Genomic DNA, 13,837 nt, shown 5'->3' with positions numbered 1-13,837 from the left:
CCCGGAGGGGACCCTCTCTCCTCTGATGGAGGCTGAAGCGTGAAATGGAGGAATCCTGTGCCCCTCGGAGGGGTCCAGCTGTGAGATGCACTCGCTGGTGCCAGAGTCCAAGGGCGCAGCTTTCGGACACGCGGAACCTTGATGTCCAAAAGCGACTTCCAACAGCCAGCTTGCGAGGTGCCCTCCGGCTCGGGCTCTCCCTCCAGCAGGTGCCCAGTTTCCCAAGGACGCTATGAGCAAGGGGCATTGCTCTCCCCGGCTGGCATCCACCCAGCATGAGGGTGATCCCCGCGGGTGCTCCCTGCGTGCCGCCCAGCCTCCCCCACCCCTCCTAGCGCCAACTCCCCAACAGTCTCCTTCCACACGTTGCCAGGTCCATCAACTGGCCGCCCTCAGGGCACCTAGTGGGGGTCCCGGGTGGAATCTGGGTGCGCCGCGCGCAAGGCAAACGCCCTCCCCGCTGTCCTGTCGCCTCCTACCCCTTCTTCCAGTCCGCGCCCTCATCAGCTCGACCCTTCCGCGCGTCCCAGTTCCACTCACTGGCCCCGCCTGTCATTCTCCATCGGGCCCGGCCCCGCCTCTCCTGCTCCGGCCCCGCCCCGGCCCGGCCCGGCCCCGCCTCTCCCGCTCAGGCCCCGCCCTGGCCCGTCCCGGCTCGGCCCCGCCTCTCCTCTAGCCCCGCCCCCTGCCCGGCGCCGCTGCTCCTACTCCAGCCGCAACCCCCACCCCCGGCCCGGCCCCGCCTCTCCAGCTCCGGCCCCGCCTCTTCTGCTCTGGCCCCGCCCTGCTCCCGGCCCGGCCCCGCCCCGGCCCCGTCGACGGAGCGGAAGCGCGCGCGGCGGGAGGAGTCCTGGGGCGGGACTTCCGGCCGCGCACCGGCGGCTTCCGGCCGAGCGAGGGCGGGCCGGCCGGCCTGCGGGACATGAAGGTGAGACCCGCGCCGCGGCCGCCGGGCCCGCGCGTGGGCGTGCGTCGGCGAGAGGGCGGCCAGAGCCGTGCCGGGGGGGCGCGCGGGGCTGCGGCCGCGGGGTGCGGGCGCTCGGGGTCGTCAGGGTCCCGGACGACCCCGCCGGCCGCGCCCCCCTGCCCGCGTGTCCCCCGGCGCTGCCCCCGGCGCCCCCGGCCCGGTCAGGGACGCGCGCCCCGCGCCGGGAAGTGACCCCCGCGCCCCCGGTGTCGCTGCTGCGTGGGCCGGCCCAGCAGCCCCTCCCTGGCCCCAACGGCTGGGACTTCAGATGGTTCTGGGACGCTGCCCTGCTCAGAGCCCCGTCGCCCCCTTCCCGCTGAGCCCCGACCCCCGGGCGTGCGTGGTAGGCGCGAGGGGCCCGTGTGTCCTTGGGAGTCTGCGTGGCCGTGTGGGCCGCCTGGCCCTTCAGCCTCCAGGACAAGCCGGGTGTCCTTCCCGCTCTGCGGAGGGGTGTGGTGGGGACCCGGCGGCACGGAGGGTGGCGCGGCTGTTGGCTGCTTCTGCCAGCCCTGAGCCCCAGTTCCCTCGGCCGGTCGCGGGCTTCCCTCCCACTGCCCTCCTGGGCGCGCTCTGGGCGGGGAGCCTGTGCTCAGAGGGACCAGCGTGTCCCTTCTCCCACCTCTCCCGCCCGCTGCTGCTCAGGGGCAGGGTGTCGGGCTGTGCACCCCCCCAGGGCGGCCTCAGGGCCTGTGCTCCACGGTCCCCTGCGCTCTGCTCTCCCACAGCCCCTGGACCCCCACCATGCGGGTGCTGCTCAGCGCGCTCTGGGTGGCTCTGGCTTGCAGCTCCGTGCACACGACCCTGTCCAAGTCAGACGCCAAGAAGGCCGCGGCCAAGACGCTACATGAGAAGGTGCGGGGGGCCGGGGGCCTCTGGTGCGCAGCACTGATGCCACCCCCGCTCTGGTCGGGGTGGGCACGCGGAGCCCGCACTCACGGCCGGGTGCTGACGGCTTCGCCCCCGGCCTCCGTGACAGACGCAGCTCGCGGAGAAGCCGGCGCAGGAGCGGGGCCTGGTGGTGACGGAGCTCCGAGCCGAGGATGTGGTGCGGGAACATCGCAGCTACTGCTCGGCCCGTGCCCGCGAGCGGCACTTCAGTGGAGAAGTGCTGGGCTACGTGACCCCCGTAAGCGGATGGCGGGGGGCCTTGGAGGTGGGCAGTGCGTAGGGGCACTCGGCCACTCAGTCGCTGGCTGCCCCCGCAGTGGAACAGCCACGGCTACGATGTCGCCAAGATCTTCGGGGCCAAGTTCACCCAGATCTCGCCCGTGTGGCTGCAGCTGAAGAGGCGCGGCCGCGAGCTGTTTGAGGTCACAGGCCTGCACGACGTGGACCAAGGTTCTGTCTGTTCGCTGTACACATGCAGGGGTGGGGGGGTGCAGGCTCGTCTGACTCGGGGTGCATGCGTGCAGGACCCATGTGTAGTGTGCATGCATGTGCATGCTGGGAAGCCTGCTGAGGCTCGTGTGAGCGTTACGAGTGTGTGGCTGCCTTAGCAAGGGTGTGAGTGGTGTCAGGGAGTCATGACCCCGTGGGACTGTTCAGGCCCGGCCAGCGAGGGCCCTTGGAGCTGCTTGTGCAGCCTCTGACCACATCCTTTGCTGCAGGGTGGATGCGGGCCGTGAAGAAGCAGTCCAAGGGCCTCCGCATTGGTGAGTCCCAGCCCGCCACGCCTCACCCCTGCTGTCAGCTGTGTCTCCAGCCCCCCACTCACCCCCTCACCTGGGGCTGTCCCGTTGCCCCATGGCTGGCGAGGCGGGCGGGGCGGGCAGCGTCCCTGATAGAGCCCTGGGTCAGTCTGCGGTGGAGGAAGGTCAGGCAGGGCACCCGACAGCCCCCGCGCCCCCCCCCCCACAGTGCCTCGGCTCCTCTTTGAGGACTGGACCCCCGAGGATTTCCGGAACGTCCTGGACAGTGAGGATGAGATTGAAGAGCTGGGCAAGACCATGGTCCAGCTGGCCAAGGTGAGCCCGCGTGTGCTGTGGGGGCACCTGGGAGACTACATACACGCACACGCGTGCACAGACACTGTTGGCTATGCCTCCCACACACGCGCACTGACTGTCCTGAGCTACAGGGTGACCCTGGCCTGGGTTCATGCTGGGGGAGCACCCGAGGGCCTGGGACTTGGGGCTTTTGGGCCGGAGCGTGGCCCTTGGTCTGCTGTGAGTGACACTTGGAAGTTCTGTTGTATTGGGGTTACACCCCCTTCCTGGGCTGCCTCAGGCCCTCCCAGGGCCTGGTCCTCTCAGGACCCCTCCCTAACCCCTGCCTCGGACCCTCCCTGGGCCCTGGTCCTCTCAGGACCCCCTCCCTAACCCCTGCCTCGGACCCTCCCAGGGCCTGGTCCTCTCAGGACCCCTCCCTAACCCCTGCCTCGGACCCTCCCTGGGCCCTGGTCCTCTCAGGACCCCCTCCCTAACCCCTGCCTTGGACCCTCCCTGGGCCCTGGTCCTCTCAGGACCCCCTCCCTAATCCCTGCCTCAGGCCCCGCGGCCCCACTCCCCCCTTTCAGGCTCAGCACTTCGATGGCTTCGTGCTGGAGGTCTGGAGCCAGCTGCTGGGCCAGAAGCACATGTGAGTAGGGGCTCTGCAGGGCACCTCAGCTGGGCCAGAGGGACCCCGGGGCTGGCTGTGGTCTGAGCACCTCACCCTCAGCTGCCTCCTTCCACCCCCGAGGGATCACGGCCCAAAGGGAGTGCTGGGCTGGGGTCCTGGGTGCACCTCAGCCCCGGGCACTTGGTGGGGTCCCCTGCAGGGCACCCCAGACTCTGCCTCTGCCAGGAGCCCTGCACTGGGGGGGTTCACCGTCCCTTTCCCCACCGCGCCGTCTGCTCGCCACACCATTCTTGGGGTCCCCGAGGGAAGGACAGACCTGCTGGGTGAGGCCCCCAGGGGCCGCCCCATGCTGACGCTCCCCGACACAGGGGCCTCGTCCACCTGCTCACGCACCTGGCCGAGACACTGCACCAGGCCCGCCTGCTGCTCATCCTGGTCATCCCGCCAGCCATCTCCCCCGGGTAAGGCCAGAGCGCTGGGCCATGGGCACACGCAAATGTGCATACGCAGGCACACAACGGGCACACACAGACATATGCAAATGTGCATACGCAGGTACATGGGCGCACCTGAACGTACATACACAGGCACATACACTTGTGAGTACTCAGGAACACACGGGCACACACGAATATGCGTACACAGGCACATACGTGGGCACATGCAAATGCATGTACATAGGCACACCCGAATGTGCACACACACACATACACGGGCACACCTGTGCATGTGTACATGTGCAGGCAGGTGCACTTGCAGCCATGTGCATGTGAAACACACATGTACACATAGTTCAGCCAGCTGTGCCCCTGGAATTGCTCTGCTGGCCGCAGTAGCTGAGCACTTCTGGGGTGGCTTCTGGGGAGTGGGTGGCAGGGTGTGGGCGACGCCTCCCCGTCACCAGTCAGGGTGAACGCAGAGTGGGTGGCAAGATTGAGGGACTCGAGTGGGATTCAAGTTGGCACAGGGCCGGCAGGAGCGGTGGGGTCCAGTGGTGCCTCTGCTGTCCCCGCAGGAGTGACCAACCTGGCATGTTCACGAACAAGCTATTCGAGCAGCTGGCGCCAGTGTTGGATGGCTTCAGTCTCATGACCTACGACTACCCGCGGGCACAGCAGTGAGTGGGGGCCAGGGTCCCTCGCCCGGGGGTCGGGCTGCTGCAGACATTGGCCTCCCTCAAGCCCTCTCACTACGCAGGCTTGGCCCCAACGCACCGCTGGCCTGGGTGCGAGCCTGCGTCCAGGTCCTGGACCCCAAGGCGCAGTGGCGGAGCAAGATCCTGCTGGGGCTTAACCTCTATGGCATGGACTACGCCACCTCCAGGGACGCCCGCGAGCCCGTCCTGGGGACCAGGTGAGCCCCTGGCTGGCCCCGAGACTGTCGTCCCCTCCTGGGTCAGCCTTGGGGAGTGGAGCTGCCGTGGTCTTCGTCCGGGTGCTGCCAGCGACGAACCGGGACAAACCGGGGCCTGCACAGACACACACACATGCCCCCCCCGCCCCCGCAGAGGTGGCCCCTGCGAGTCTCTGTGGGGCGCAGCCTCGGAGCCCTGTTTGGGGGTGTGAGATGCCACTGCGGGCAGACAGGGTGCCCCGGCATCGGAGCAGCCATGCCCGGCCCCCGCAGGTACATCGAGACCCTGAAGGAGCACCGGCCCCGGCTGGTGTGGGACGCGCAGGCCGCTGAGCACTTCTTTGAGTACAAGCGGTGAGTGAGGGGGCGGCCGGGCCCGGCGGCCGAGGGAAGCCCGCACCAGCTCCCTGGAGCTGACGGGCTTGTCTGCCTTGCAGGAGCCGCGGAGGGAGACACATGGTCTTCTACCCGACACTGAAGGTAACACTGGCCTCAGGCCGCATGGACATAGCGCGGGGCGGGGTCCTGGGGTCTGGGGTGGGCAGTGACTGTCCCCACTGCTGTAGTCCGTGCAGGTGCGGCTGGAGTTGGCCCTGGAGCTGGGCGTCGGGGTGTCCATGTGGGAGCTGGGCCAGGGCCTGGACTACTTCTACGACCTGCTCTAGCGGGCTCTGGAGCGGATGTGACCAATACAGGCTTGTTTGCTGGGCTCTGTCTGCTGTGCTCCTTGGGGGGGAGGGGGGGACACACACCTGGCCGCCTGCCCCGTGGGGCTCACCCTGGGCACTGCTCCTGCTCCCCAGTGAACCCCAACAGGTGGTCAGGCCATGCCCCTCTGCCCAAGACAGGCTGGGCCAACCTTCTGGTCCAGGCCGGCCAGCGGGTAGCTCGGAGTGACCAGCATGAGCATGCTGCCAGAGGCGGGCCCACCGCAGCGCCCCCACACCCCCCTTTGTGTTAAGTGTGCTGGGTGTGGGGCTGGGCGGGCCTGCGCCTGCGTCCCACCCGCCCTGGAGAACCCAGTGAGGGGCACTGCATAGGGGTGGGCAAGGGGGCATGTTGGCGAAGCAACTCCACAGACTTGGCTGGGTGCTGGCCCTGGGTACACAGTGCCATCCTGTGGGGGAGGTGGGGAGCACGTGGCAGCCTTGACTGCGTGTAGCCCCCCCAGGGCCCTGGGCTGCATCAGGCAGCGCCCTCCCTGCCCTTCCCAGCACAGGTAGCACAGCCACTGTCCCACTGGCCACTTGGGCCTCTTTTATTTGCAAACCCTGAGCGCTTCTGCAACTGTGCCCGGGGTTGGGGAGAGGAGAGGGCTGGGGAGGTGGTGGAGGCTGGGGTGGCTGGGGCACGGCCCCCAGAGTGTGCCAAGCGTGAGGGTCTGCATGTGGGTCTGCGTGCGGAGGCTCCTCAGGCACCTGACCGAGAAGTGCTGAGCCCCCACCTCCCGCCATGGAATGTGGGTGACGGGGCTGTGCCCGCCTAGAGCACCAGAGCCGGCGGGGGGGAGGGCCCCTCAGAGATGCCCACTGGGCGTCTCTGGAGCCTGGTCCTTTGGCACGGAGCCCACGCGGTGGTCACGCGCAGTAGGTGTCAGCCTTCACCACCTGGCAGTACATGGTCATGGCGAAGGTCAGGCCCAAGATCTGCGGGGACACATCGGGCTCCAGGATCCAGAGTGGGCCCCGAAGCCTCCCCCAGCCGGCGCCTCCCCCGGCCCGGCCCCCACCTGCACCAGCGCCGTGCACAGCCCGAAGACGCCCACGGCCAGCAGGTTCTCCTGGAGCCACACCTTCACCGTCTCGTAGCAGGGCTGCATGAGGGGCGCATCAGCAAGCCTGGCGCCCCTGGGGCCCACTCCGAGCCCCGCCCTTCCACCCCAGGCCCCCGAGCCCCCCGCCCCCCGCGGACTCACCGCTTTCCACCACGTGCCGGGTGCGTGCAGCCCGCAGCTCTCGCTGAACTCCAGGCAGCAGGAGTCGGGCACACGCGTGGCGTTGTACACCTCGAACCAGTCGGTGTAGTTGGAGACCCCGCAGCAGCGGAACTGCAGGAGGGGCAGCCACGCTCACCGGAGGTCCCGCCCCCTGTTGGCCACGCCCATCCACTACACCCTTGCAGTCACGCCCCCACGCCCAGGCCACGCCCCCGCTCACATCTGTCTGAATGATGCTCCAGGCGTTGGTGAGGCCCACGTTGCCCGGGGTGCCATACAGGTGCAGCCCCTTCTTCAGGTCCTGCTGCGCATACCTGTCGATCTGCGGGCGCAGCGTGCTTGGGAGGGCGCCCACCTCCCCTGGCCCTGCCCAGTTTCTTGCTTCCAGGGCCCCCTCCACCCGGCCCACCCTGACCAGCATTGAGGGGGCCATGGCAAAGAGGCACAGAGCAATGAAGCCCCAGGGCCAAGCTGGTACCCGTGGGACGAATGGGTCTAACGGAAGAACTAAGCAAAGCCACCAAGAGCTGGGGACGAGAGTTCCCATAACAGCCCCGGGTCAGGCACGGTGACGCCCCCCACCCCTGCCTGTCCTGCGGGCGGGCGTACCTGCTCAGTGTAGGCGAAGAACAGGATGGCGATGGTGGCCTCCAGCAGGAACACCAGCAGCAGCAGCACGAAGAACTGGGGGCGGGGACGAGCCTCAGCAAAGGAGCCCCTGTCCCGGCAGGCGGCACCCCTGCACCTCCCACCGGGGTCCGAGAGCAGGGCCGGCCGAAGCGGGCGCCCCACACTCACGGTCAGCAGCAGGCACTTGTGCTCCTTGATGGCCCCGACGCAGCCCACGAAGCCGATGGCCATGACGAAGGTGCCGGTGACCATGAGCAGGTTGGCGGCCGACAGGGACGGGAAGGAGGAGGACAGGGTGGCAAAGTTCCCCTGCGTGGCGGCCAGCCAGATGCCAACCCCCAGGATGCCACAGCCGCCCAGCTGGTCCACCAGGCAGAGAGAGGGCAATGAAGGCCGGCTTCCCGTCCACCACCCGGCCCCGCCCCCCACTCCTGTCCTGCACCCTAACCAGGAGCTGCAGCAGGGGGGCGCCACCGTGGGTCACTGACTCCACTCGGGAATCAAGGGCGGGCACCTGTCCGCATGCCAGGGTGGCCCAGTGGGGGGCACTCCACACACTAGACACCAGGGTGCACTGTGCGTGGGCACCACAGCTGCCCCCCGTGTTGGGGAGGTCTCTGCTCACGGTGACAAAGCCCAGTAGAGACAAAGCAGCCCTGAGCCCGGGGCCCTCAGCTTGGCCAGGGACCCTGGGGCACCTCCACGGGGACAAGCCCACATCCCACCTGCACCAGCCTCAGCCCAGACATTCCCTGTAAGCCCTCGGTCCAGCCAGCATGAGCCCTGCAGCACCCCCAAAGCAAGTGGCCAGATGTGCCCATTTCTCAGACCCGTAAGCTGAGGCACAGAGGAGCGGCTATGCGCCCTGGCATTGACCCCTACGGTGCGGCAGACCTGAGGGGCACAGGCGCCCCCTACCCCTCCCACTGCTCATGCCCTGGGGCTGGCAGAGAGCCCGTCCCCGGTGCCAGTCCCCCCGTCGGGGCCAGCTGAGCAGGAACAAAGAAAGGGGCGCCCCGTTCCACGTCAGCCCCCTCCAAGGTGCCCAGCAGAAGCCAACACCTGGTGCCACTGCAGCCCCCCTCCACACAGAAGACAGAAGGGGGGTCCCTGTGCTGGCTCAGGGGCCCACCTGCAGGGCCCGGTGACCAAGCTAGCAACTGGGAGGGAGGCGGGGAGCAGTGTGGACAGTGTCCGAGGCCCTGCGGGAGTGGCCCCCCTGAGGCGAGCCTCAGGCAGGGCTGTGGTCTGCGGTCGGGAGCCCAGCAGCGGACAGGTGAGGTGCTCTGGAGTTTGTATTTAAAGCCCGGAGCGCCCGTCTGGCCCCGCCTTCCCGCCAAGGACGGCGCCAGGGCTCCTGTCAGCGGGAAATGAGCAATGGACGGCTCGCGGTGAGCTCCCGGCCCCAGGGACCCTGCAAGGGCACCGCGAGGACGGGCAGAGGGGACACTGCACGCACGGCGGCCCTCCTCAGCTCGCTCTCCCAGACCTGCTGGCCAGCACGGTGCCACGGTCGCTGCCCACCCTCGCGGCGGGTGCGGGAAGGCGAGGAGGGGCGCAGAGACCAGCTGGGAGCCTGTGAGGGGCAGACCGCACGGCACGCCTCTCTCGCGCCCGCCGAGCCCCCGCTGTCCTGCAGGGCCCCTCGCCCGCATCTCTGCTCAGCTGCGTACGTGGGGGCCGGGGTCAGGCCCGCGAGGCGAGTGCCAGCCTGAGGCTCAGGGCAGCAGATGGCGGGCAGCTGATTCTGTGCAAGGGGCTCGGTGCCCTGCAGGGCCCAAGTCTGCCCAGAGCCGTCCTGGCAGCCGGCACAGCCTTGAAGGAGCCGGCAGCAATGTGCGGGCAGGGACTCCGGGAAAGTCCCTCCCGGCCAGGTGACGGCACTGGTCCCAACCCGATCCCGGGTGGTGGCCCAGCCGTAAACAAAGCCAAGTGCCCCTTGGAAGGGCGCTGGCGGGTCCCTTCTGCGGGGGACTGTGGCCCACCACGTGCTGCTTCCCGGCAATGCCCCCACACCCCCACTGCAGCCAGTGGGGAGAGGGAGGCCAGTGTCCCACAAGGGGGCTCCCAGTCCACTCCCCAGGGTCAGCGCGGCACCCAAGGGGCAGCCCTGGGGAGACCAGCACCTGCAAGGGCTGCCAGGGGGAAGGGGGAAGAGCCGAGGGGGAGGGGTGCAGGGCGGGGGGGGTGCTGGGCAGTGAGGAAGGGGCACGGGGCTGGGGGGAGGGGGAAGAGCTGAGGGGAAGGGTGCAAGGCCAAGAGAGGAGGGCACAGGGTCAAGGGTGAAGGGGCGTGGGGCTGGGGGCCAGGAAGAGCCCCACCAGCAGCTCCCCAGCGGGAACTCAGGAGAGGTGCTCAGGAGCACCGAGGGGCCTCATGCCCACAGGACCCTGCCCCCCGGTCAGTGCCCAGCCTGGTGGCACACTGACACCCTGGCAGCAGGACCCCCTCGATGCCCGTCACAGGGTCCCTGCTCCCTCCACTGACCCCACTGCACCCTGGGGAGCCACGCGGAGGCTGGCAGGGGTGCCCCAGCACGACCCCCCAGATCTGGACACCTACGTGGGGCAGGGGCGGGCCAGGGAAGGCGAGGGGCTGAGTGTGTCACCCAAACAGGGCCCAGGACTGGGCCAGTCAACCGCCCACACTGCTATGTGTGTGTAGGGAGGGAGGAGGGGGGCTCAAGACCCTCCAGCCCCAGGCCTAGGAGCACTTTGGTAGGAGGTGCATATGCAAGGGGCTGGTTCCACCAGCACCCGCCACCTGCCCCACAGGTATGAGGGGGGTCAGCACACCACCTGGGCCTTGGGTCTGAGATGGACCTTCCCCCTGTCACCAAAGTGACCAGCACCCTGCAGGGAACAGGACCCACCAGTCTGAGCTGCCACACCCCCGGGCCCGCCACACCCGGGGGGCATCTGGGGACTCCACGTGTGGAGGATGTGTCAGTGTGGCGTGCCAGGCCAGACCCGAGAGGGGCCCTCCGGGGAGGCCGGGATCCTGGACCCCTAGAGGGGGGCACACAGCCACACCTGTGCGACCGGGCTCCCCACCAGGTCCCCCTGCAAGTCCCCCTGCAGGTGCCGGCAAGGACTCGGCTCCAGCACCCGGCCTTGGGGGGTCAGAACGCCCCGCCCGCCGTGGCACCTGCAGGCTTCAGAACTGGGGGTGCCCCCGCCTGGGAACCCCTGAGGGTGGGGGCGGGGGGCGCACTCACCCAGAAGAGCAGGTTGAAGGCGAACATGAGGTACTTGACACCCTGCAGGCAGCCGCGCGCCATGCTGCAGCGCCGGAGCTCTAGGAGGAAGATGAAGGACAGGTCCAGGTAGAAGACCACGTACTTGGCGCCCTTGGGCGACGGATAGCGCGCGTGGGCCGCCTTGGGGCCGGGGCCGGCGCGGAGGCCGAAGGCGCCGCCGCCCCCCGCGCGCCCGAACCAGCCGCGGCCGCGCGCGCAGCCCGGCTCGGGGGCGTCGGGCGACGGGCTGCGCCGGTACGCGGACTCGGTGCTGGAGCGGCGCATCGCGCCCCGCGCCCCCCGCGGCCCCCGCCCCGCGCGCCCCGCGCCGCGCCGCAGCCGCCACCTGCCCGCGCCGCAGCCCGCGCCCCGCCCCGCCGCCGCCCCGCCCCCAGCGCTGCCCAATGACCGCCCGGGCCGCGCCGGCCCCGCCCCGTAGCCGGGCGTCCGTGCCGGACCGCGCTGTGGTCAGCGGGCCCCTGCCCGCCTGCTCTCCCGCGCCTTCCCGGTCGCCCCGCGCTCTGCCCTTGGGCCCCCACGAGCGAGGGCTCTGGTGTCCAGTGCCCCTGCAGGAAGGAGCCAGGCTGACCCCACGCCGCTATGCCTGAGCCGGGCCGCACCCCGGCCCCCTGTGGGCAGGACACCCCATCACTGTTCCCCAGCGGGGCCGGGAGGCTGCGGCCTCACCTTCACCTCCTGTCCACCTCCTGTCCAGGCCCCCCCAGGCCAGCGGCAGTGCCCCCAACACACCGCGGGACAGGGTGGGAGCCCCAGATGCAGGGAGGGAGGGCGAAGCGGGGTGGGGGGGGGTTCTGCGGTTGTCCGGGGCGCACTGACACCTGCCACCCTCCTGGGGGCTCGGCCCGTTTGGTCCCGGGTAAGGTGCTGCAAAGACCACCGCGGGCACCGGGTTCCTGCCCCAGCCAGGCGGGCCTGAAAGGCCCCCTCACCCAGCCCTGACCCCTGAGCGGAGGCAGCCTGCGGTGGGGATGAGCCCTGCATCACGGGCGCAGGGGGCGGAGGGGTGGGCGACTGGGCAGCACAGCTGCCTCCTGCCTCACCACCACGCTGGCCTCAGCATCGGCGCTGGCAACAAAGGCCAGCTGGGAGAGCTGGACGATGTCAGGTGGGCAGTACTGAGTGAGGACACCAGGCGGGCCCCTCGGACACTCGGGAGGTGTGAGGGCAGGCACCAGGCGTGTCCGGGAATCGGGGACATCAGGAGACCCAAGCGCTGAGGCCTCAGCGCCCAGCCAGCGAGCAGGCTCAGTGGGCACGGCCGCAGCAGGAGGACCCTGCAGGGGACAGAGACGGACGAGAAGCCCCCTCTGCTCCAGGGTGAGGGGTCCAGACTGGGGGGCGTCCACCCTCCGGCCTCGGCACCAGGGCGCCCAAAGAGGCCACTCACGGGCCATCAGAGTTGGGGTGGGGATGGGCCCCATACTTCCCCAAAGGGCGGCACCAGTGCCCAGCCCTGCCACCCACAGCCCAGGGACGCCACTGGGGGGTCGTGGCCCGTCCCCTGACACTCACGCGTGTGCCAGAGGCTGACGCAGCAGCCCTGCAGAGCAGAGTGAAGCCCTGCCTCGACAGGGCAGAGAACCAGCACCACACTGGGTGGCCCAGCCCCGGCCCTGCCCATGGGGATCCCTGGGCCTGGTGACGCCCAGACGGTGAGGGGCCCTGACATTTCAAACGCCAAGACCCTGTATCACCCCCACCGCCGTGCAACCCCACACCCACCGCAGTGCACCCCCAGACTGGGCCTCAGCAGCAGGGTCAGCAACGCCCCACACCATGGCAGGCTACCCGGCTCTCGGGACAAGGAAGGTTAGTGGTCAGCACCCGCGCAGCCAGAACAGGAGCCCCGCGGATGGCACCGCCACTCCACGCTCCTCCTGAAGCCCTGGGGCCCCCACTCGTATCTGGGCACCCCCAGGCCAGGGTAGGTCCAGCTCAGCACTCAGACAGAGACAGGGCTGGGTGGAGCTTCCGGGACTGACACCCGCCCGGAGGGTCCTCCCTGAGCAGAGGGACAGAAACGGCCGGTGGCCCGGGGAGGAGCTGGAGGAGGGGGCGAGCCCTGCGGGGGAAGGAGGCAGCCCTCACCTCCCAGAGCGCCCCGGACCCGGAGGGTGGGCGTCTCACCTGGTCCCCGCGGGTGTGAGCACCGCTGGGGGTGGGCGGCTCCTGCGTGCGTCACAGCACACGGGGACCCCTGCCTGGAGGGCAACGCGGGCGCGCGGCTGCCCGGGAATAACCCGGCCCGGCAGGAAGCGGCGTGCCCCCCTCCGCGGCCCCCCACGTCGGGCCAGCACTCCCCGTTCCCGGAAAGCCCGCCCATGGCTAGCCACAGCTGGGCGCAGCAGCCCCCGCCTCCCCGCTGCCCCCGGAGTCCCGCGTTCCCCCCCATGTGCACGGACGAGCGGCCCGGGGCCCGGGCGAGCCCGGGCGAGGGGGGCGCGCGGGGGCCGGGCTGGTGGCGCCGCGCAAACTGCCCGCCGCGCCCCCCAGGAATGTCAGCCGGGCCCGGCGCCCGCGCGGACTCTCCCGGCGCCGCCCCAGTAAACACGTCCCGGGCGGGCCGGCCCCTCCTCCGGGAAGCCCTCCTCGCTGCGGCCCCGCGGGCCACCCCGCGGCCCCCGCCCTCACCTCGCCGGGCCCAGGCCGCTCGCGTCCGTGCGGGCTCGGCTGCCCTCGGCGCTGGCCGGGACAGGATGTGCGTGCGGCCACCCCGGGGCCGGGAGGGGGGTGGCGGGGAGGGGAAGTGCTGGTGGCTCGTGGCTCGGCACGTGGCCGGGGGGGCCGGCGGACGGGGCTGGGAGGCCCTGCCAGGCACAGACTCAGGGGGCAGCAGCTCCGCCGGGGTCTCCGCGCCGCCCCGCGGCCAGAGTCCGTCGGAGGCCGGGCAGCAGGCAGGGCCGGGGGCCTGGGACACGCCCACGCCGTCCTCGAGCGCTCACCGCGCCCCTGCCCGGCCCTCCTGGACGCCGGACCCCCCACCTCCGGGCCCGGACACATCTGCGGGCTCCCGGACTGTCCACGGGCTGCCCGGGACCTCCCTGCGGACACACCCCCGACTGCCCCCGGCCTCCACCCCGCCGCGGCTTGGCGGCTGCAGGCGAGCGCAGACGCCCCGCGCCCCGCGGCCGCG

General features: G+C 70.5%; 2 protein-coding genes across 5 annotated transcripts; one reads left to right on the top strand and one right to left on the bottom strand.

The window, feature by feature from the left end:
* Window positions 1–790: 790 nt before the first annotated feature.
* CHID1 (chitinase domain containing 1) lies at window positions 791–5,588 on the top strand. Its single transcript, XM_055142189.1, has 13 exons — window positions 791–928; window positions 1,693–1,819; window positions 1,944–2,093; window positions 2,173–2,305; window positions 2,575–2,619; window positions 2,825–2,931; window positions 3,483–3,544; window positions 3,895–3,987; window positions 4,542–4,643; window positions 4,724–4,879; window positions 5,153–5,233; window positions 5,317–5,359; window positions 5,446–5,588. Exons 2-13 carry the CDS (start codon window positions 1,709–1,711, stop codon window positions 5,542–5,544), a joined length of 1,182 nt encoding a protein of 393 aa, XP_054998164.1. The 5' UTR covers window positions 791–928; window positions 1,693–1,708; the 3' UTR covers window positions 5,545–5,588.
* Window positions 5,589–6,108: 520 nt separating this feature from the next.
* Window positions 6,109–13,638, bottom strand: TSPAN4 (tetraspanin 4). Of its 4 annotated transcripts, none has more exons than XM_055143527.1 (8): window positions 13,336–13,638; window positions 10,663–10,742; window positions 7,614–7,805; window positions 7,425–7,499; window positions 7,036–7,137; window positions 6,795–6,926; window positions 6,609–6,692; window positions 6,109–6,525 (listed from the first exon to the last, which is right to left on the bottom strand). In XM_055143527.1, the coding sequence occupies exons 2-8, from the start codon at window positions 10,723–10,725 to the stop codon at window positions 6,457–6,459; spliced, it is 717 nt and encodes a 238-aa protein (XP_054999502.1). In that variant the 5' UTR covers window positions 10,726–10,742; window positions 13,336–13,638; the 3' UTR covers window positions 6,109–6,456. The 4 variants fall into 4 exon arrangements, with proteins under 4 accessions (XP_054999502.1, XP_054999499.1, XP_004602935.2 ...); XM_055143524.1 differs by lacking the exon at window positions 13,336–13,638 and adding an exon at window positions 12,832–13,021; XM_004602878.3 differs by lacking the exon at window positions 13,336–13,638 and having other exon boundaries at window positions 10,663–11,008.
* Between the last annotated feature and the right edge of the window lie 199 nt (window positions 13,639–13,837).

The sequence above is a fragment of the Sorex araneus genome, chromosome 6, assembly GCF_027595985.1.
Source record: "Sorex araneus isolate mSorAra2 chromosome 6, mSorAra2.pri, whole genome shotgun sequence".
Lineage (NCBI taxonomy): Eukaryota > Metazoa > Chordata > Mammalia > Eulipotyphla > Soricidae > Sorex > Sorex araneus.
This window is presented reverse-complemented; position numbering and strand designations above follow the sequence as displayed.

Excerpts from the sequence above, each read along its gene's own strand:
- CHID1 (XM_055142189.1), top strand. The coding sequence starts at position 1,709 with ATGCGGGTGCTGCTCAGCGCGCTCTGGGTGGCTCTGGCTTGCAGCTCC. Across the intron at positions 2,094-2,172 it reads TGCTGGGCTACGTGACCCCC|TGGAACAGCCACGGCTACGA; the intron begins GTAAGCGGATGG and ends CTGCCCCCGCAG. Across the intron at positions 2,306-2,574 it reads CCTGCACGACGTGGACCAAG|GGTGGATGCGGGCCGTGAAG; the intron begins GTTCTGTCTGTT and ends CCTTTGCTGCAG.
- TSPAN4 (XM_004602878.3), bottom strand. The coding sequence starts at position 10,968 with ATGCGCCGCTCCAGCACCGAGTCCGCGTACCGGCGCAGCCCGTCGCCC. Across the intron at positions 7,500-7,613 it reads ACAAGTGCCTGCTGCTGACC|TTCTTCGTGCTGCTGCTGCT; the intron begins GTGAGTGTGGGG and ends CCCCGCCCCCAG. Across the intron at positions 7,138-7,424 it reads TCTTCGCCTACACTGAGCAG|ATCGACAGGTATGCGCAGCA; the intron begins GTACGCCCGCCC and ends CTGCGCCCGCAG.